This window comes from Lepisosteus oculatus, chromosome 1 (assembly GCF_040954835.1).
Source record: "Lepisosteus oculatus isolate fLepOcu1 chromosome 1, fLepOcu1.hap2, whole genome shotgun sequence".
In the NCBI taxonomy this organism is placed as follows: domain Eukaryota; kingdom Metazoa; phylum Chordata; class Actinopteri; order Semionotiformes; family Lepisosteidae; genus Lepisosteus; species Lepisosteus oculatus.
In genome coordinates, this window is record NC_090696.1 from 18,226,185 (window position 1) to 18,246,881 (window position 20,697).

General features: G+C 44.7%; 1 protein-coding gene across 2 annotated transcripts in view; it reads right to left on the reverse strand.

The window, feature by feature from the left end:
- The window catches only part of gli1 (GLI family zinc finger 1), a 61,282-nt gene that overhangs the window by 13,262 nt on the left and 27,323 nt on the right, over window positions 1-20,697 (reverse strand). For both annotated transcript variants that reach the window (XM_069186555.1, XM_015344111.2), the window contains exon 2: window positions 1,843-1,948. In XM_069186555.1, coding sequence (XP_069042656.1) covers window positions 1,843-1,913 — 71 coding nt within the window. In that variant the 5' untranslated portion in view covers window positions 1,914-1,948. The remainder of the gene's footprint in view (window positions 1-1,842; window positions 1,949-20,697) is intronic.

A 20,697-nucleotide genomic window follows, 5' to 3' on the forward strand; every position in this document is an offset into this window, starting at 1 on the left:
CTCCACTAGAGGGGGTTAGAAGTTTGCTTTGCAATGTGCCACTTTCACCACTAGAGGGAGTCTGACTCTTTCTCACAGATGTGATGTAATTTAAGACAGACACACAGACTCAGCCTCCTTCCTCTGTGACTGCATCTCACAAATGGTGTGCATTTGGGTCATTATGAGAGGGAGGACAGCCTCAGCACCACATCACTTCCAGCATTTATATAGTATAAGCCTGCAATAGAGCTGCATCAGCAGCCCCTGTATGGCTACCCTTGCTGTCTGGCTGGATTGCTGACTCTGTGATCTCCCCAAAATGTCCTTAGCCCTGGGGACAACATGCTCACATCTGTGCTGTCCATTTTACACCCTGCTCTCTTGATAAGCCTTCTTTCACGGAGCATATTTGTGTATAGGTCTAGTCTTCTCAGTGAATGGCAAACTGAACTAGACACTTGCAGAGCTTGTGTTGCTAACTTTGTTCATCCTATGAAAATATAAACACCCTTAATAAATCACAGAGCCCCACTGCCTGTATATATATAAATACCTGAGTGCATGATTGCACAAATGATAAAATAGCTCTCATTAGAACAGGATATAAAGGGATCAGACTCCCAATGCATTGTTGTATGCTTTTAGAGTATATTAAGAACTCCTATGACAAATTATTGTGCATATGTGCGTCTGTGTGTACATTTCTTTACACATGCTTTAGATATAAAGTGACCATAGTTTTAGAAAAAAAATATTTTCCATATGCTTATGCATGCTATCAGTTCTGAAGAATACTGTATTTAAAAGCCACACTCTTCTGGAAACCAGTTCTTCTATAAACCCTTTGAGATTTCTGCAGAAAACCAGGAAGAAAATTGTCGTCTTCTTAAAAAAAGTCTGCCAGGCTGCTGTCGTGAAAGCATTGCGTACTGCAGCGTTTGGGAGCAGACTGGAGCTCCTCGTTCCCTCCTGCTCTGTGCAGACAGAGCCTTCTCTCTCGTCTGGCCCTGCCTGCTTGCCTTCCTAGCGGCCGAGAGCTGTGCACATGGATTAGGTGAAACATGAGTCAGGGTGCAGTCATGCACACCAGCCCATGGATGGGCTGAGCCAGGACATAATTAGCAGCTGTCATAAAGCGGGCTGACATGGCGTTCTCAACCTGGGTGGCATCAGGAGGGAAGGAGAGGGGGGAGAGGGAGAGGGGAGGGGCAGGAGGAGGGCAGGACAGGGCCGAGCTATCCATCTCTCCGCAGAGCCAGCACGGCTCTCTGACAGGTCAGCCCTGCACTGGCGGCCAGGGAGCACCGTCTAGCAAGACTGTATCCCCTGTAGAGCAACACTTCTGATACATTACTTTGTTCTGGTGGTGCGAACCTACCACATTTCCCTCCTGTAAAATATGGAGGAACCTTTGTTTCATATGCATTTAACTATGCAAGTCTAGAATGTCTTCAAAACAACTATAAATGTCACCAAAAATGGTTAAACAAGCAGTAAACAAGAATGATCTATTTATTTTGATGTTTTTTTTTTCCTGATAGCATTGAGACCACAAGGAATGAATCAAAAGAGTGCTCAGCCTGACAGAGGCCTGCAGGGTGAAACTGTTTGGGATTGTTCACAATCGAGACATCCAGTATGTGGGTACAAGCTGTGAGTCCATGTTGACTGTATCTGTTAACTCTGAAATCGTAGGCTTCGAAAACGTCACAGACGTTTTCCATGTATGTGCACTGTAAAGCTGAGGTTTTTAAAATGGAAGTGAGGAGGTGGTAAAATACACAGGTTTTTCCAAAACGGTGATCTTGAAAGCATGAATGATGCCTGTATCCTGTTTTCCCGAGTTGTTCTGGGACTTACCCTCTGGCTGGCTGACTGGGGCCAGACTCATAGTGATACAGGCCCTGGTGTGGCTGCATGTCAACTGGCATTGGAGCTTGGAATCCTGGGATACTGTCGTCAAGCCCTGGAGGACCAAACACAACAACATTAGGCTAGGGCTTTATTGATAATTAAAGTACATGAATGGATTATTATACAATTATCTACAAATGTTGATAACTTTATCTGACATTTGAGTCAGAGCAGATGTAGCTACACGTGTGTAGCCTAAAAAGTCAAAGCAGTGATGAAGCTAAAAGAATATGTTGAATAATCCTGTTAAGCGCTGTAATTTTTAAATAATATTTATTATACTGTATGTGTATGTGAGTTTGAGTGTGTGTGCATGCTCATGTTGGTTGTTGAGATTTTCTGTGGTTCCTATGAGAAGATGACTTGTAGGTGGTACAAAACCTCTCCCTGAAGCACAGTCCTTTAGGACTGGACCGTGGGTGGGATGTTATTATATTGCAGGGTACACACAAGCAAGCATATAGGATAGGAACAATGCAGAAACACAATTTAAATCAGCCAGTATCTCTTTGGGAAGGTGTAGGAAACTGGAGCACTTGGAGATAACCCGTTTGCACTGTGTAAGACCATGCGTACTCCACACAGATGGATCTCCCGGCTGGAATTGAAGCCAGGGTCCTGGGGTTGTGAAGCAGCAGTAAAAGATGCCACACCACAGTGCTGCCTTATGAGAGATGTAAGACTTTCATCATCTAATAATGTCTAATTTACTCTAAATCCCAACCTAACACAATATAACACAAGGTGACTAACAGGCAGCTAACACAGGGCTTGCAGTGGGTTTTTATTGCTCTCCTGCTTGTGGCAGCAACACCTCTGACCCTGACTTGTGTTTGAGTTGGAACACTTACAGTATCCTTTAGCACATTGTCTAACTTAACTGTGCTAATTGAAATTAACAAGGACGGTAAAAGAAAGGACAGGAAAGAAAGAAAGATCCTGTACTAAGTCACGGGAGAATGACAGACCGGTCAGTGTGTAATTTGAAGACTGGATCAGCATGCCTTAATCAAGAGGAGATTTTTTTAAATAGGCCTTCTTGAGTTGGCTTCTCTGGGAATGTCCCAGGTTTCACTATTTTTAATACAACACAGGATTAAGGGCGGAAAAGAACAACTTCCTCACGCTAACTCATTAAGGAAACAGTTATTGTTTTATTGGACAACAAGAAAAGACGTGTGGGACTTCTGATCCTTGCAGTGTGTATGCATAATTTACCCTTGTAAGCCACAGAGCACTTAGAGTGGCCTACCTACTCATTACACTAAGTGACTGTGCTAAAGGATGTATAATACACTTTAAAGGAGATATACCATGGAATACAGTTTGTTTACAGAAGTAATTATAATGCCATAATACGCAGAGTGATGTTAAAACCACTTTTTAACTTGACTGAAAAATGGCACAGTATCTAGTCATTTAACTGCAGTTAATTTTCTTAACCTTTTATTGCAAAAGACTGCAGAGTAGCTTCTCATTATGTAAAAACAGCCCTTTTGATGAAAGGCTAGCAACATGCAGACACGTGCTAACCACACTCATTCCGAACATTTTTAAACTTGGGGATTTTGTAACACAGATACAGACAGTGGGAGCATAGGTCGCTAGTTTTTTTTTGTCAAATTGAACTATGAGACGTTGGTGAGCAAACCTTTTAAAAGCTTTTAAAATTGGATTTTTACTCCAAACCCCTTATCCTTACAAGTGTAAGGTGAGCACTGAACGGCATCAGTGTTGTGTTAAGAAAACTATTCTGTTAAGAGAAAAACAAGCTGTTCTGTACAGCGAGCACTAAAGTAAGCACTGCAGCTGTCGTGGCCCAATAAATGCCTCCAAAAGAGCCTCCCAAGCCCACAGAACACAGGCACACCTGCTGCGGGAGTCAGAGAGCCGTGTGGTTACAGGGTAGCCCGTCCATGCTTGCCACTGTAGAATGGCAGTGCCCTGCCTGTGGGACTGTGGGAAATCTCTGCCTGTGCCACTGGATGGAATTCAGCTTCTCCATGAATGTCGATGGCCCTTGTCATTTGCACAAGCATGGCCCAGATGATTGATCTGGTTCTTTAATTGAGATGATTGATTAACTTCTGCTTAAAATGGCTTAAGATTATAAGACAACACTGTCTTTTACTTTAAAAAAAAACACATCGCTGTTGTCGAAGCACAAACACAACCTTTGCTGAAGAATACCATGTGAGAATGAAATCGAGTTTGTTCTGTGTCGTTGTAGAGGGGACAGGTCTGCCCTACGATGGATCATTTTTAAGAAGTCTGCCTTGCAGCTCAGACAAGGGAATTGCAGTCCTGGCTGCAGGTCACAGGGCGTTAGAGACTAGCAAGCTTAAACGTCTCCATATCGTGGAGAATCGGATCGACTACGCTTTCATGTGGCTAGGCCAGCCCTCTGGAATCCCCTGTGCCTGTGGTGATCTCCCAGCCACAGGTGCCACGGACCTCTATTTTAAGTAAATATTTAATGGCAAATACAGACCTGCTGCTGAAGCATGCGGTACATCACTTGTGGTGAAAGAGCGATGTTATTTTAAAACCTTCACATTAATCACAAGTTAACTAAACAATCTTTTTTCTCTCTTTTGTTTGAAGAGCCAGGTTTTCAAAGTCCCTTCCATTTCCTGGCGTCACGTAGGAGCTCTGAAGACAGTACCAGTGCTCTTGCAGCGCACACCAGTTTCTGCAACTGGAAACAATTTGGGAAGGCACAACCACGCTTTGTTAAGAAAGCCCTTAGAAAACCTCTGGGTTCAGGACACAAACCTATGTCAGGCGTTTCTGGTCGCATGTTGTTATTACTGTAGGTGACGCACAGCTGGATGTGCTTCAGCATCCGGCTGTCCAGCTGTTGAGCTTGTAGACAGATGTTAGTAGAAGCTGCAAACAGCAGCAGTGTTGGTGTATATTATGACCTTCCTGTAGCTGTGAATTGGATAGTTAGACAAAAATGAAAAACAGTTTACAGGGCATTAGATGACAAACTAGTTTTTAGAAGTCTTCCCATACGCTCATCAACTCTTTTGATGTTCAGCTCCTGGGTCCTGGGTGCAGGTCCAGGCTGGGATGAATCTGTATGGAGCTGATGTCTTCTCCTAGTATCCACGTGGGCTTTTGCCAGGTATTCCTGTCTCCTCTCACTTTCAAATACACGCGTGCTTGGTGAATGGGTGTCTCTAGATTGTTCCACTGTTTCTTGTGTTAAGACTGTGACATATGTCCCATCTAGGGACCTTGTTCCTCGTGCCTCTGGGCTAAGCTGTGGGTTGCTATGCCCTCTCTAATATGGTTGAATGGATACCCATCCAGTTTAAAATACAGAACTGGTTTAAGATGCGACTCCTAAGCAAAGTTTCCTCTGCAACTGAAGAAAGAATGTGGACAGTATATGCAATCGCTTTCTAACTAGCATCATCTCCAGATCTTGACAGATTGTAGGACTGGGTCTTTAAGTTAAGGATGCTGCACAGATGATCCATTATAAGTAAAACATGATTTTTGTGTGCAACATGTTGCTCAGTGCAGTTCAACAGGCTGCACAATTCTGCTGCAATACGGGAGTTACTACCTTCCTCTTTCCCTCTGCCAGCAACTAATTTAGTTGAAATGGTGAGGACTTTAATACGGTACAAGAAACAGCACAGTTCCAGAAATGGCATACAGAAACAGGATGAAAAAATATGCTCAAAAGCTCAAAAGTTGTGTTTTGTTGTATATGACCCATGACTCTACGCAGGAATCGCCTTCTTCAAGACACTTTACTGATGACGGTAACTTTTTAAAGCACCTGTCAGCACCTGTCGACCAACGAACCGCACCCGTTTGCAGACCCCTGCCTGCCAGCAGAAATGTAGGCGATGACGCTACGTTTGGCACAGCTTATTTACACTTCAAAGTAAATAAATGACTAACGCGACCACTTCCCACTACTGTTCATCTGTGTAAAGGTGCACTTTACAGAGCTTTGTGAGGAGAAAGAGCCTGTCCTTTCAAAGCCACATATTAGCCTTCAACACTCAGTATAAACAAGCAGTGATGTGCAGCCGGAGCTGCAGAGCCGCTAGAAAGTGTACAGCAAAGGATGTCTCTGCACATTTCAGAAGATCGCTCTATTGGCAGAACAGGACCAAAACCAAGGATACAAGGGGATCGTTCACTTATGAGCTGAAACGCACTGAGCACACAGGGGTTATTTGATCATTTTCTCTGTGCTCTCGGGCTTTTATGCAGAATGAAATCCCTGCAGAATTTCTTAAGAGGAGGGAGCCCTCATCGTTTGTTGCTGTGTCTTTTAGCCTCGCAATCAAACCTGACAATCTTGGTGATAAAAGCTGACTGAAGGCAGCTCTTAAACTGAGCTGAATTGTAAAAGCACAGTGCTGGAGCATCAGTGATTACACTCTCCCCTCTCCTGTTGTTGCAAAACAGAAAGCGGATCCCAGACGACTCATTTTGGAGATTCGCCCCGTCTCTGGCTGATCCCTTTCTGCGTCTTGTCTTCTCTCCGCCTCCTGTGAGCGCGACAGTCGCTTGGCACTGACAAACAAATGGCGTGGAGGCAAGCAACTGCAGTGAACGCAGAGACCAACTTGGAACGGGCGAGGGACATGCACACGGAAAGGCTGCTCAGAGGCCTCCCGTCTCTCTCCCTCTCGCGAGTCCCGCTCCTGCAGTCTCCCCCCGTTCCTTCTTTCTGTGCAACCCGCCCAGCCCCCCTTCACCCCTCCCGCAGAGTAAAATTACAAGCGAGGTGGGTGTTCTGGGGTTTGTTATGACTTGGAAGTCGATAATGGCTGATATAATGTAGCCAGCCATTCCTAATGTGGCTCAGCCTGTGGGGGATTCTGTTTTGTTTAGTGCAGAGGAAGGCAGGATTTTGGGACTTTGGCCAATCAGAGGGCAAATTCTACCAGTTTGCTCTTTTCTTCCCTCCCCCTGGTGTTTTTCTTCTCTGTGGTGAACTAGGCTTTTTAAGATCCCTTTACCCAAGTCCCTTCCCTCCTCCCATCCCCCCCAAACCTATAATCTTCTGCAATCCACCAGTTCTGGGGTGTCCTATATAGAGATTAGGGCTTTGGTTGTTACAAACAAGTGTGGGTTTTGATTTATGGGTAACTTAGTACTTGTTCTTTTTTTGTTTGCTGCTAAGAACATTGTGCTGCTGTTTGAGCTATAAAACCCAAAGCAGACCAGTAAGGAGCTCTGTTTTTGAACATGGGCTATTGTGGTGGTGAGTCTCCCGACACACAAGCATAGGCGGTTAGCGCGCTGGGAGAGGCAGAGCTACAGCACTTCCCACATAGCCAGCAAGCACCGGGCCAGCGATGGCACGAGGTCAGACTGGGTACACTTTGGTGGCAGCTGGCGAATTGTTGGCGAGTTTTCAATATCACGCTTGGCCCTCATTAGTGGCCTGTTTTCAGTCTCCACAGTCTCCTTTTATACCTATTTCCTGTTGTTATGCCTATTCAAGTTGAGATTGGTGTCTTTAAGAACAAATACATTTCGGGGATGGAGGATAAACCATGTTGAAAAGGTGTGCTGTAGAGGTGACATAGGAATATTAGTGTTAGGAGAAGAAAGCAGACAGCAGGGCCAGTTTATTAAACAATAATGAAAAAGGATCCCAGCTGGTTTTGAAAATGTACGTTAGGCTGAGTTTCAGACAACTCTTTGTGAAATGGAGTGCTTCCTATTGTGAATCCCGCATTCCTCTTCCTTTAATTTCCACTTAGAAAGCTGTGCTCCATATCCTGTGGTTTAGCTTCAAGTGTATCTCCCCTGGGTTGTCTTTATCAGTATCAGTGAGGATTTTGAATACTTGAATTTAACTTGTCGGGCCTTTCTTTGGGACTAAAGAGACTGAAGTTCCTTGGGCCTGAAAAGTGCAAGTCTGAGGGCACTTAATTTTCCAAGTGAATTACAGCTGTTGTGTCAAGTTGCACATCTGTAGTGATCCACAGCTGTCTACCTCTGGAAACAACTCAGAAATGTTTTTTTTGCTTCTTTTTGGTTATTTTATTTTGTTGCTTAATTGCATTTTGACAAAGGCAGAAAATATTTGCTTTTACTTTACTGTATGCTTGCAAGCGAATACACTGCTAAATATAACTTAATAGGATATTTCAATTAAGAGGGAACTCACTTCATCCGCCAGTGAAGTGCAGAACGGCACCAGCCTGGACCACAAACAGTAGCCATTCTGCACAGCAGATCAGGCAGACAAGGGACATTATTTGGTTTCACAATTGTCACATGGGAGCTGAAACCTATCCCAGTAAGCAACAGTACAAAGCACCCTAGGAATTAAACTCAGGACCCCAGCTCTTCTGGGGAGCACTGCCAACCACTGCACCACCTTCCTGCCCTAGGTATTTTCATATAAAATAAAAACGTCACAAAACATCTGATTCATACAGCACAAGTCACTGTGTGAAAATTTCACATCCTGTGCACAGTGCCGGTACTGTGACGAGGTCGACACTGACTGCACTGCACTCCTTGTGTAGTGTGCAAACTCCAGGTGAGCGCAAGGCCCAGGTCTAGAGGGAACCCAGTGCACCACCTTAGCCTCAGGTGTCCCGATTTGCATTTAATACCACAAAGCCAAGTGGTCTTTCTACACCTGTGCTGTGGCTTTCCACTTAGAGATGTTTTAAACACCCCAACCCTGCACTGTTTCCACTCCCCTCCCTTTCAGCAGCAGTAGGCTAAAGCACACAGCCCACCTGTGAAAGAGATTGGCTTTCGGTGTGTGCTGTCACTGTGTAACCCAGCCTCCCTCAGAGCTTTAACACCTTCATCCAAGCCCACTGTTAGCAGTGGTCCTGGTTCTGCACCTGTCTGCTCAGCCCATTGGACCCTGGAGCAGTTTCACATGTGTTTCATCCATGTTCCATCCTCTCTGCACTTTCTGAGCTCCTGTTCTCCAACTTTAATTATGCACAAATTCTTTTAGATGTAATCAACCTGCACTAATGCTTTGTACATGACTGTAGTCAACTGAAAACAATGCATGTTTCTGTTTTTGTTTGAAAAAATGTATTGAGCACTACAAATTCCCTACTGTTAACAGTCAGAGCACCAGATCAGACTGCAGTGTAAGACCCTTCTGTTGTGAGTGATATTTCAAAATACTCTCCATTAAAAACAACAAACAAATCTAGTTCTGAATCTTTTAAACATCAGATGGCTACCTTCTTTTTATAAGCTGGTTTATTCAAGAGATAAGTGCAAAAAAAGAGAAAAAAAAGTGAATGAAATGTAGACAGACTAAGCCACCCTGAAGAGAGGGGCACACGGCTCACTTTCTTAACTTGGGCAAGCTGTGTGTAAGATAAGATAAGACCAGATCACTTTATTGGCCATATACAATTTCTCGTAGTAGGAATTTGTCTTTTCGCATACCCCAGCTTGCTCTCCATGAGACACACAGACAGGGAGAGAAGCTTGGGGTCAGAGCACAGGGTCAGCCATTTATACGGCACCCCTGGAGCAGTTAGGGTTAAGGGCCTTGCTCAGGGGCCCAAGGGAGTAGGATTCCCCTGCCAGCCACAGGATACAAACTGGCAGCCTCCCAGCCACAGGCGCAGATCCTTAGCCACAGAGCCACCACACCGCCCCATTTAAGCTTGTTAAGGAAAATATCTATGTAAAGTGTGGGAGTGTTTCACTGCTGCATCCACTATCATGGTGTGTTAAAAAGAAGGGGTCACTGGATTTGTCTGCAGAATTTTACAGCAGAAATCCATCAAACGTAACAGGATGTACTTAAAAGGTCATGCAGACATTCTTTGTGGCAATACCCTGTGCTAAATAGGAAGAATCTCCCTTTTTATAGAAATGTCATTTTTCTGTTCCCTGAGCATTTCAGCTCCCTTCATGATCTCTGTCTCCTACCCCCTCCCTCTTATCTGAAGCTCCTCTTGTCCCTCTCCAGCATCCCTGCCTTTGCTCTCCAAACTTGATCTCCCTATCCAAGAAACATCTCCCATTGCTCTTTTCCCCGCAGTATCCATATCTTTCCTCGATCCATCTTCCATAGCTCTCTTCCCACTCGTATCCCTGTCTGGCCACGATCTGTCCATTTCCCGTTACTCCTTTCCCACTCTTTATTCCCTGCATTCACCCTCTTCCCTCTTCCCCTGTCACATGTTACCCTCTCCTGTTCTCCAGGCCTCCCACCCACAATCCTTCACATACCTGTGGTTTCCCCCCCTCCCCCCGCCTCCTTCCACCGCAAGAGCTCTCATTCTTTTTTCTAGCTCCCTCTTTCCTCCTCTCCCACGGTGTCTCGCTTTTCTTCTGTCCCCCTTCTCTCTCTTGCCTCGCGTCTCTGTCCCCCCCCTTCTCTCTGTTTTTACACCTTCTTGCTCCCGGCTGGCAGTGCCCAGACCACAGGCAGCCCTTTGAAGTCAATCTGTTGGGAGCTCTGGAGGACAGCTGGACAGGGCTGATGTGGGGGGGGGGTGGTGTCGTCAGGGCTCTTGCAACTGTGAACCGGTGCGTTTCCACAGCTGGCACACAGCTGCACACAGCAAGAACATCTCAGAAGAGCTTCATCATCCTGTAGCCATGTTAACCCCTGATACACCAGAGCTTCCCAAATCTCCCCTCAACCTCACAACCAGGTCCTTGAACCCTTTTGCCTAAAATAGCACTTCCCTACTGCACTAGAACTGACACTGACCTGATAGAGCCCGCTGGCAGAGCAGGGCATTGGTTCAGCACCGGGTTGTGTGGCTACCAGTGACATACTGTGGGTTATCAAAGAATTACCTGAGAATCTGCTTTATTGTCATTTTGCAACAAATCTAGAGAGGAGACTATAAAGTTTTGCACTATTATAGCCATATACAATTAGGATATTCAAAAAATAAACTTGAGAAATATTGAAAGATAACAATTAAAAAAAAAACTTTAATACCCAATGAAAAGGAAATAGTTGCATCGACTCCCTTGATATGTGGAGCCATTATTTGACCAGTACGTCAATTGAAAAGAAAATGTCATTTCAAATGATGACGTGGAAATGTTGCTCGTTCGTGCACCAGTACCTTTCCCGGAGCGATCCGAGAGCAGTACATTGCTCAGGCGTACAGCAGCAGATTCCTGTCTGGCAGCTGAACGCCCAGCACTCCGACTGGGAGTCCAGAGCTCCGGACTCTGGTGCCGCTGCCCCCAAACCTACAGCTCTGGGCGAGGCACAGGCTCCTGATCCTGGCATGGCTGTGCACTGCAGCACAAGCCCCACCCTGACCGATTGTGCCATTGGAACAGACTAAACAAACTGGTGGGGCTTGGCAGAAGCCTGTGGGAGTTAACACTTGTAGGTTTACCAGCAGGTTGGCATATTTCAGGTCAGCACTTTAGATTGTTCCATATTATAGCCACGCCCTCTTAACACACGTCTTATAAAAACCAAGCAAGCCTCCCCAGTGAGACACAACCGAAGTTAAGGAGTCTTTCAGCTCAAATCAAAATACTTTATTCATCCCAGGGGGGAGACACCCCAAAAAACATTTCAAAAGAGCTTCGTCCTCATATATCCACGTTAACACCTGACAGACAAGAACATTCTATAAACCTGCACTCAAGATGTGACCTCACGTGCTGATGGCAAATGAGGAAGGCGATGCTCCCTTGGATGTCTCAAATCCCAGGGGTCTCACTGGGGTCCTTTAAGGATCAGCTGGATGAGATGTGTGGATCAATGAGCTTCTAGAAACCAAACTCCTGCTTGCATCCTTTCTTATGCTTTATGTGTTGGTTAAAGACATCCACCTTTACAGATGTATCAAATATATAGTCTTGATGCTTCTATTAAAAGGAAAGCTGCAAGACCACCTATAGGATTTTTGATTGCGCTCTGCCTGGGCTATACGGCGCATATACAGTATATAGCTGCTGGAACAGAAAAACAGGGATCGCTCCAAAACTCCTGCGTCTCCCAGCTCATACTGCAGGCAGGGCCAAGTCCTCAGGGCTGCACTGCCTATTGCACGCAGCCACATGTACTCAGCCTCTAGTTCTTGTGTGGTCCTCCAGAGTTCATAACTAATATAGCATTTACTTTAATATACAGATGTGCGGGGAGCAGAATATCCGGCTGCATTAGTTTTAATTTGACAATAACGTGACCTCATGCTGGGGTTTTGGCTGCTCTGCCCAGGGCTGCCGTGCGCAGCGTTGTGTGAAGAATGGCCTGCTGCTGATCGAAATGCTTTCCTAATCAGGGAAAAAGAAGATGAACAACAAGCCCTCTCTCACATTCTTTCAGAGGCATAGTTCACTTATTCTTTAGACTGTGAATATTTCCTACTTTCAAGAATGCTCTGCATGTCCTTCCCACCCGATCCTAGTGCAACACCCCAGTGCTTTAAGATATCAAACTGTCTTTGGCTCCCAATTTGTTAGCCTTTTTGGAAGCCATGTATTTTCAAAAATGTAACTGCTTTCTCTTACTTTTACCTGCGGCTTGCCTGCTGTGCTATTTCTAGTGCCCTGCGGCCACACTCCTTGAAAATCTCTTTCAGAAGATCACAATTAAAAACTGCCTCCATACAAACCCATAACCAATTTCCAGAACCTAAACCTCATAAATAAAAAAACTGACAAACGTTGGTAACCAAATGCAGAAATACATCAAGGGAGGGATTGTGGAAGCTGGTATTAATAGGTGATCTCTTTTAGTAAGCAGTGGGAACCTCCATTAGTGCATGGAAGAGCTTTGATCACTTCCCTGGCTGTCTGACCAAAGAGTGGCTGTCTCTGAAGATTATAGAGATCCCTTTCTGTCTCTGTACAATCCACACTAGCTTTATTGACATCATGGCAGGTTACACAGGTGTTACCAAAGCATTTGTGCAAAGGATATTAGTAGCTGTTATAATACTTTGCAGTACAATGCAAGACATACAGCAGTACTCTCTTCCATCCCACTCATCCTCTTTATCTCCACCTTCTTCTGTGCCCCGCTCCCCATTGCTCAGTACTTCTCAAACACCTGTGAGTAGTGCTGTGTGAAAATGTATATGCTCCCACCACCCTCTCCCAGCAACACGGCTTGTAAGGAATCCCATTGTTTTCCATTATACAATCCACCGGGAATCACAGCAGGCCCCTAATTAAGTGGAATTTGCATAACTGAGAGGCAACAAATCACCTAATCAGTACTTAACAAAAAAGGATACATGAGCCAAGCGAGAATCTGTTTGTGTGAGAGAGCAGAGATAGCAGTGTATAGCCAGATTAAACCTGACTACAGCTCTTGTTACCTGAGTGCCAAGTGACATGGTTTTAAGTATAGAAGTGGAAATTTAACACATTTAGTAAAGCACTTTTAAAATTCTGGAATTATTTTTGCCACTGTTTATTTTAAAAAGCGCATTAAAATAGTCTTGATTTTCAATGCTTAGCACTGGTTTTGATTACTGGCTGTCCTTCGTTGTTCTGACTGTTCTTTGCTTTAGTTTGTGTACTCTGCAAGGATTGAGTATCGTTGTATACAGCTCCACTTAAGTAAATCCCAAGAATGACAAGTATTTTCATCTCCCCTGTCAGAAATCCAGATAATGTTCTTAAACAAAGTTTCCTTTTTATGTTTGAACGGCTGCACCCTGCATTGAGTGATACTCAGGCTGCACGCAGCTTTCAAACGCCTGTGTTCAACAAGACAGTTGTACAGTGGTTTTTGCACCCTGGTCATTCCTGTGCAGGGAAGCAGGGCAGGCCATGGTCCAAGCTTAGAGGGCCAGGCACCAGAGCTCACGGTGAACTTCCAGGATCAGCAGCGTACAACTCTGGCCTTTGAGGGCAAAAAAGTCTTGGGCTCAGGGGGGTCTTAATTCTTCTGTTGTGTTCAAACGGAAAATAAGCAGTCCAACGCAACCACAATATTTCTTTTCAGCACTCCATTAGCACAATATTAGAGTATTAGAGTTGTCTTGTTTACTTGGTAGAAAAAGGCACAACAGGAGAAGAGAAGATTCTTACAGTAAATGATTGTTTAACACTCATTTGGCTAATAGTAATAGAACTGGAACAGGGCAGGTTATACATGAAAGATATGTGGGGGAGAAAGAGATCTTCTGGTCAAAGGACTAGAGGGATTGCGGGACTCAGAAAGGATCATCAAGCAAATGAAATCAAGTAAATTCCATGCTGAACAGTAGAAAGAAGAAACACAGTGTTTCAGCTATTGAACCTTCTTCAGGTGTCAGAAACACCCACCTCTTCTTCTCAGTCTTCAGGTAGAATTATTTCCTTACACTAGTGGAAATGTTTTCATCCAGTGAACCTGTAGAGGTCAGACTACAGCACGTAGTGTCTCGGTTTTAAAGACCGGAATCGGATCCATTTTTGCCTAGAAAGAAAAGCTGTGGAGAAGACTGGGAGTATCGGAAAATACACAGTTGGAAAACGTACTGCTGGTGGGGCTTTTGAATGGATTAATGAACCCAACAGCCACACATAAACGTCTGCACATCCTTCGTAGTATTTCAAGGCATTATTAGGAAAAAATGCCAAGACTAACATCATGGTGCGTTTCTTTTTGTGTCTTACTAAATGTGATCCAGCCACTACAGCCGTTCTCACAGGAAGAGTGGCACACACATGCACAGTTGTGCCCCAGCAAAGTGCTGCCCGTATGGCCACCGCACGGAAATCTCGGCAAAGTATGGCAGTGATCAGGGAGCAGGGTTTAAAAAAGAAATGCTTTAGAAGAAGAAAGAAAAGGCGATACGAAATGGAAACAATCTGTGAGGACTGTGCTACTCGTCACTGAGCCGCAGTGGAGTCTGTGTGTGGCAGACCCCGCCCCCCCCCCCCCCTTTCTACATCACCGGGGTCATAAAGAGAGAGAGAGAGAAAAAAGACGGAATACCCAAAATCTGGGAGAAGGAGAAGAAGAAATCTACCCATGCTTCAGCGCTCCCATTGAGAGCAGAGAGACGGAGCCATTGTGGACTTGCTGTTCTGCTCTGTATTGTCTGGCCTCATTAAGGTAGAGGGGGCAGAACAGGAGAAGCAAATCTGCAGTTCCTTTTTCTTGGAGGGGGGGGGGGGACTTTCTCAACTCTTGCAGTCGAAGGAGAAACACAAAAACGCGCGGGTGTTACCCGCTATGCTCCTCGCTCCAAGAAAGCTGTGCCTCCGAGTTGCACAGAAGAAAGGGTGAGCTGTACCGTGAACCGAAGTCATGTTGCAGCCCTGGGTGATCAGCCGTTAGGTTAATCATCATGCACAAAAGTCCGCTTGCCCTCTGATCAGAAACAGAGGCCTGAATTTGCCATCTTGCTTTGGGATGGGACTTGGTAGAAAGAGTGTAGCCTGGGTATTGCTCAGGGCTCCAGATTACTGTCCAGAGGGCCACTGGCTCAGATCTTAGGTGGGGCACTTAAGCCAAAGTATTTTACCCTAATTATGCCAACACGCCCAACCAGGTCAATCAGAACCAAGACCTATCTAGAAACAAAACAGCTCATTGAAAGATGCTTTGGAGAAAGATGTAAAAAATGTCAGCCAACCGAATTATTTTTAATGTACAAAGTTTTGTGTAGATGGGTATTCTTGAAAGGCACTATATACAATAAAGTTTGATAGCCTTTGTGAGCTATCTGGGGAGAAGTCAGGAGATCAAGGATTCAGTCTGCGGACGTAAAAAGCAGACTGAACAAAAATGAACAACGCATACTCATTTAAAACAAAGATACGCCATCTTAATGCCTGCCTAACATACTCAGGAAAGTGATGTAAGATAACGGCATTATATCCATCCATGCTTTTTAAATTCCTTCCCCCTCACAGTCTCTTGTTACAAACCTAGAGAGGAACAGCCGATTCTACCGCCTTTGCCAGGCCGCGTTATCCGATAGGATTTTCATTTTTACCTCGGAGGAAGAAATGAAAAGACACAACCCGAAACCTCTGTAGCCTCTTAATCTGCTCTTTCCTCTCCATCGCTCTCCAAAAAAACGTCCAATAAATGAAAAGGTTAAACTCTCCAACCACGCAATGGGCCCAGCAATAGCAGGGGGCACCTGAAGAGGGGCAAACATTTACCAGAAAAGATGAGGGAATAATAAAAAACTACAGTTTGCGCAAGACTCTCTAAGCTGCTGCAAGTAGTCTGTAGGGCCCTTGTGAAGTTTGTCTAGTAATTGAGTCAATTGTTGACCTCCTGTTTGGCCTGCCTCTATATGTCTCGGGGAGGCTAGGAGAATAATTAACGCACTTGCTCTCCATCATTCTCCCTGCCTCCCAGCACCCCTTCTCCCCCCTTTCTCTCTCCGATCTCGGAGGTAATTGTGCTGGGAGCCAAAGACAGAGATTTAAGACCAGAGCTGGGGTATGCGTTTGCTACTAGAGAGGCTTAAACCCTTTTCAGAAACCACCTTTTTTCCTACCCCTCTCCTGCCCTTCTCCCTCTCTTCCTTTCTTCTTTTGTGAGGACCGTGGGATGAATTTTAATTACGCCCCTAAATGTTCCCCCCTTCCTTACTACCACAACCTCCCGCCTAAAACGTCTTTAGCCAAACCGTTCCCTCCACTTGAGGGGAAAATAATCTCTGAGATTCTGTTTGCATCTGCAGAGCGGGCTGTTTATTTGCAACTGAACGCGTAGCCTTACAGTATCCAAGTGATGGTCTGCTAAAGAGATGCATGACACAGTGGCTCGTTCCTGTGTTAAGAATAACAAATTAAGTTTCTGGTAACCTATTGGAAGACGACAAAGAATACCGATATCTCACGCTGATGTCATGGGCAAGTGTTAGGGGTTTGAAATAGGAAAACAATGCTAGTCAGTGTTACCTGACAAATAATATTCTCAGGCATGGTTTTAACTCCACTTTTTCACTGGAGTTTTAAAACCCTCTCTGGCCATGACAGCTTCTCTTCATAATTTAAACCCTGTTGCCTTTCACAGGACTAGACAAGGCAGGACACTGCACGTAACCTCAAATGGCAAAGCCCTCACAATGTAATTCTGACCTTATGCAGATTTGCGCAAAACTGCAGAACTTTCCCACCTCTCCACTCCCCCAACAACCCCTGCCTCCTGCACCCGTTCAACCTGGTGAGACAACGATCCAGCCGGTGTCATGATCAAGGCTCATAGGGCGTACAGAGCCGGGTCTGGAGACCCAGACAGTTTTTTAATTTTTAAAAGACGTAGCATCATTCCTGTCTCGCACTCCCCAGCAGGCTAGTCTGGGTCGTCTTTCTGATGAATCTGCTCTACCACTGTGAAAATGCAGCCTGTGTAGCTTCCACTTTCACTCACGCCACCTTTAAGACTTTTTGGATTCACTGATGAGACTCAGTGATTGGCTGCCCTCATTAAAAAAAAGCAAGGTGACACTTCAGCTTCAGCAGCTCCTTTGCGTTTCACAAGGATGACGTGTCATTGCTGTGTCATTACAGTGGATTGTTGAGCTGTACTGTTCCTATCCTAGCGCAACATGAGGGTATACAGTACACAAGCTAGACACTCAGAAGCCTCTCTCTCTCTCTTTCTGCTCTCTGGAGTGTTTGTTAGGAAATCCTGAGCAAACTGTGCTGTTTGTTCTTTCTTTGTCAATGAGGGTTTTTATAGAGTCCTACTGTTGACAAACGTAGGGCTACTGTTGGTCTGGTACAAGCAGGATAACACTGTGCAAATATATAAATGTACACACATATACACACGGACTCATACCACACACACACAGAACAATCTTGGCAGTTGTACCCTGGGTCAAAAGTAAGGGTGCAGACGTCTCTGTGAAAACACTGCACTAGCTCCTAGAGCACTGAGAGAAGGGAATTATGTTATTTTGCCATCTGAACACAGGAGAATGGCAATTGATCATCTGACTACACAGTATACAACAGGTGTTAACATATAATCGCAAAATGGAGTGTTATTATTTGGTCCGCCTGGGATAAAAGATGTTCCTGTTTTGTTCTATCCACCTGGATCAACACCTCTCTATTCTTCAGTTAGCATCCCAGTAGCCAAGTTGCATGGATAAAGGCATTACCAAAAAGTATTTATACAGTATATATCAATAATAAAAGTCTTAACTGTTTCAGAATGTATTACACCATATATATAGTATTTAGTGTAGAATATCCATACACTATATATAGCATTACACAATGTGGCAGCACCACATAAGAGGAGGAGATAGATCAGCAGTGTTTTTGACCATAAAACATTTCAGGTGGTGTACTTACTTTTTCACCACACCACAGATACAAGTGTCCTTAAAAATGAATTCATCACACACATCTACAGTATGTAATGCTCCTTAAAACTTGTGTATAAGATTCACAAATTAACTCTGTAAATAATTTCCTATTTATCCCTTTGTGGATCCTTTAGCAAAATAGAAATGGATGTTACAGGTGTTGCACAGCTCTTGCAAATACCTTTTATTAAGTATTTATCTTCCGTGATCTCTTTATTACCCCCAATCTTTAACCCTGGAAGCTCCCCAGCTTTGACATTCAGATGGCCAATTAGTCTGGACCCAGGTCCCTAAAGGGCAGAGAAAGGAAGTGCCATTGATGATCATGGGAGTCCATGGGGGGCCAGGGGAGGCTGCTTCTACACAATGAGCCCCTGGCTGAGCCAACGCTCTAAATATCAGTGTCCCCCTTTCACACGTCATTTCAAAGTCTTGTAACCCCCACTGCCCCTTCCACCTCTTCCTCCAGATTGTAGCACAATGAGGAGAAGGCGCTGGTTTGCCTGTGAAACACCTTGCCATTGTGTAGTGGGACACAATGATGACATCTCACTTCTGCAGAAAAACTTCCTCTGTCTCCCTAGGGGAGCACATGGGACACATCCGAACAAAGGAGGGAAGCAAGGGAGGGGGTCCAAAGAGAGCTCTCTGAACAGATTAGTACACACACCAAGGACTGAAATCTGATCATTATCCCAGGAATCTGATCAACACTCTGTGTTTGAATCGCCTGTGTGAGTTTTCACATCTACACAGAGCTAGCTCTCAGAAAGAGATATTCCATCACCGAATTGGGAAGTGTGCTACCACAGCGACGCTTTCAGCTGTTATTCTACTGAGAAGAGTAACCTACACCTGACAAAAGTGCCTGTCATCGTGCTTTTCAGCTTTCACTAGAAAGCAGCGAAATCTCTGGAGCTGGTCTGTTGTTTTCTCTGATTCTGCATAATTGTAACTCAGAACAAGCAAGACTCTGGCATGCATGTGAATGATTCATATCAGAGATGTTATGCTAATCCTCCATCATGAGACGGCAAAAGACTGGAATTAGTAATGTAATTCTAGCTCTTGTATTAAAGGATCCTTTAGGAGCAGATTCATACAGAGCATTGCACTATTGTAGGATGGTGCAGATACACCATCTTAATGGCTGCCTAACATACTTAGGAAAGTAGTTCAAGTAAGTAGCCGCATCAGCAATGTAGGCTGCAAAAGACCAAGAAAAGGTTGATTCCATACTGAAAGAGAAGAAAAGAAACAACGTTTCGGCTGTGGAGCCTTCTGTGTGGAAGCATGCCTCACATCCAAAAAAGGCTCCACAGCTGAAACGTTGAGTTACTTTTCTTCTCTTTTCAGCATGGAATCAACCTTTACTTGTTCCTTTGCATACTTTAGGAAAGTCCTGTGAGATTATGTCCAATTATGTGCAATTGTGAGGTTTTACAAAACAGCTTTGTAAACTGTAAAACGTTTCACAAAACCTGAAAACGAAATCTCACAATATATTTGTCGCGTTAAAATATAAACCTTTTGAGCATCAGCATTTTTCATTATGCCATGTATGAAAAAAGTCCGTTGAAATCCAACTTTCTTCCAGCTGCCTAGTAAATCCATGCCTCGATCCCATCTCCAAGTGCTAATATCGCTAATTGTAAAAAATAAAAGACAGAAAATGCAGTGGGAAGGCTTGGGTTTTTTCCTGGATGAACATTTGCATTTTAAATGCCTGGCCTAAGTCCTGAATGAGGCACATTGCCCCTGCTGAACAAGTCTTCCCTTTTTTACAGGCCCTTCAGTGCTGGCTGGTTGCTAGACAATGCGTTTCGTTATTCAGGTTATGTAAAGACCCTCTCCTGCATTACAAAAGCCAATCTGGGTGTCTGTTGTTGGGCCTCTTAAGAGCTTGGGTCAGTTAGCAAGAGAGCCCTGATGGTACACTCCAAATTTTTTTTTAAGCGAAAGTTTGCTCTGGCTGTTTACAGAGAGATGGGCTCTGAATTATCCCTGAGTGCTGTGGTGCACACAAGCAGTGGGCGACTCCTTAACTTGAGGTTAAAACAACTTGGTCGTTGACCAACAAGATGTCTGCTAATACGCCTGAGGTACTTGTGTGCGGAGCGAGCCCTAAGCTAACATGTTTAACAGAGCAGAGCAAAGGTGGCAGAAAGTCATTAAAAAGACGAGCACAACCGAAGGGGAACCACAACACAGCTCTGGGGAGAAGCAGCTTAATCGTGGTCGAGGGCTAATGACACACACACAAACACCGCCATACTGAAAGAGATGACAGGCACTCAGTTTAGACTGCTGTCTTCTACAGAAACATTACACTAAAGAAGGCAGGGGTCGCAGTGGTGTTTACCCCAATCTCTTCTCCACGAAGCACGAGTTGTCATACACTGCTCAATCGTTTTCAGGAAACTAGATTTGTAGATTGTTGAGCAGTACTTTTCACTTCTGAGGCAAAGCGCCTCATCCCTCAGGGCAAGAAAAGGTAACTCAGCTTTCTCCCAGTCTGGTATGGCCGTGGTTATACTACATGCCTTCTCTGCAGCAC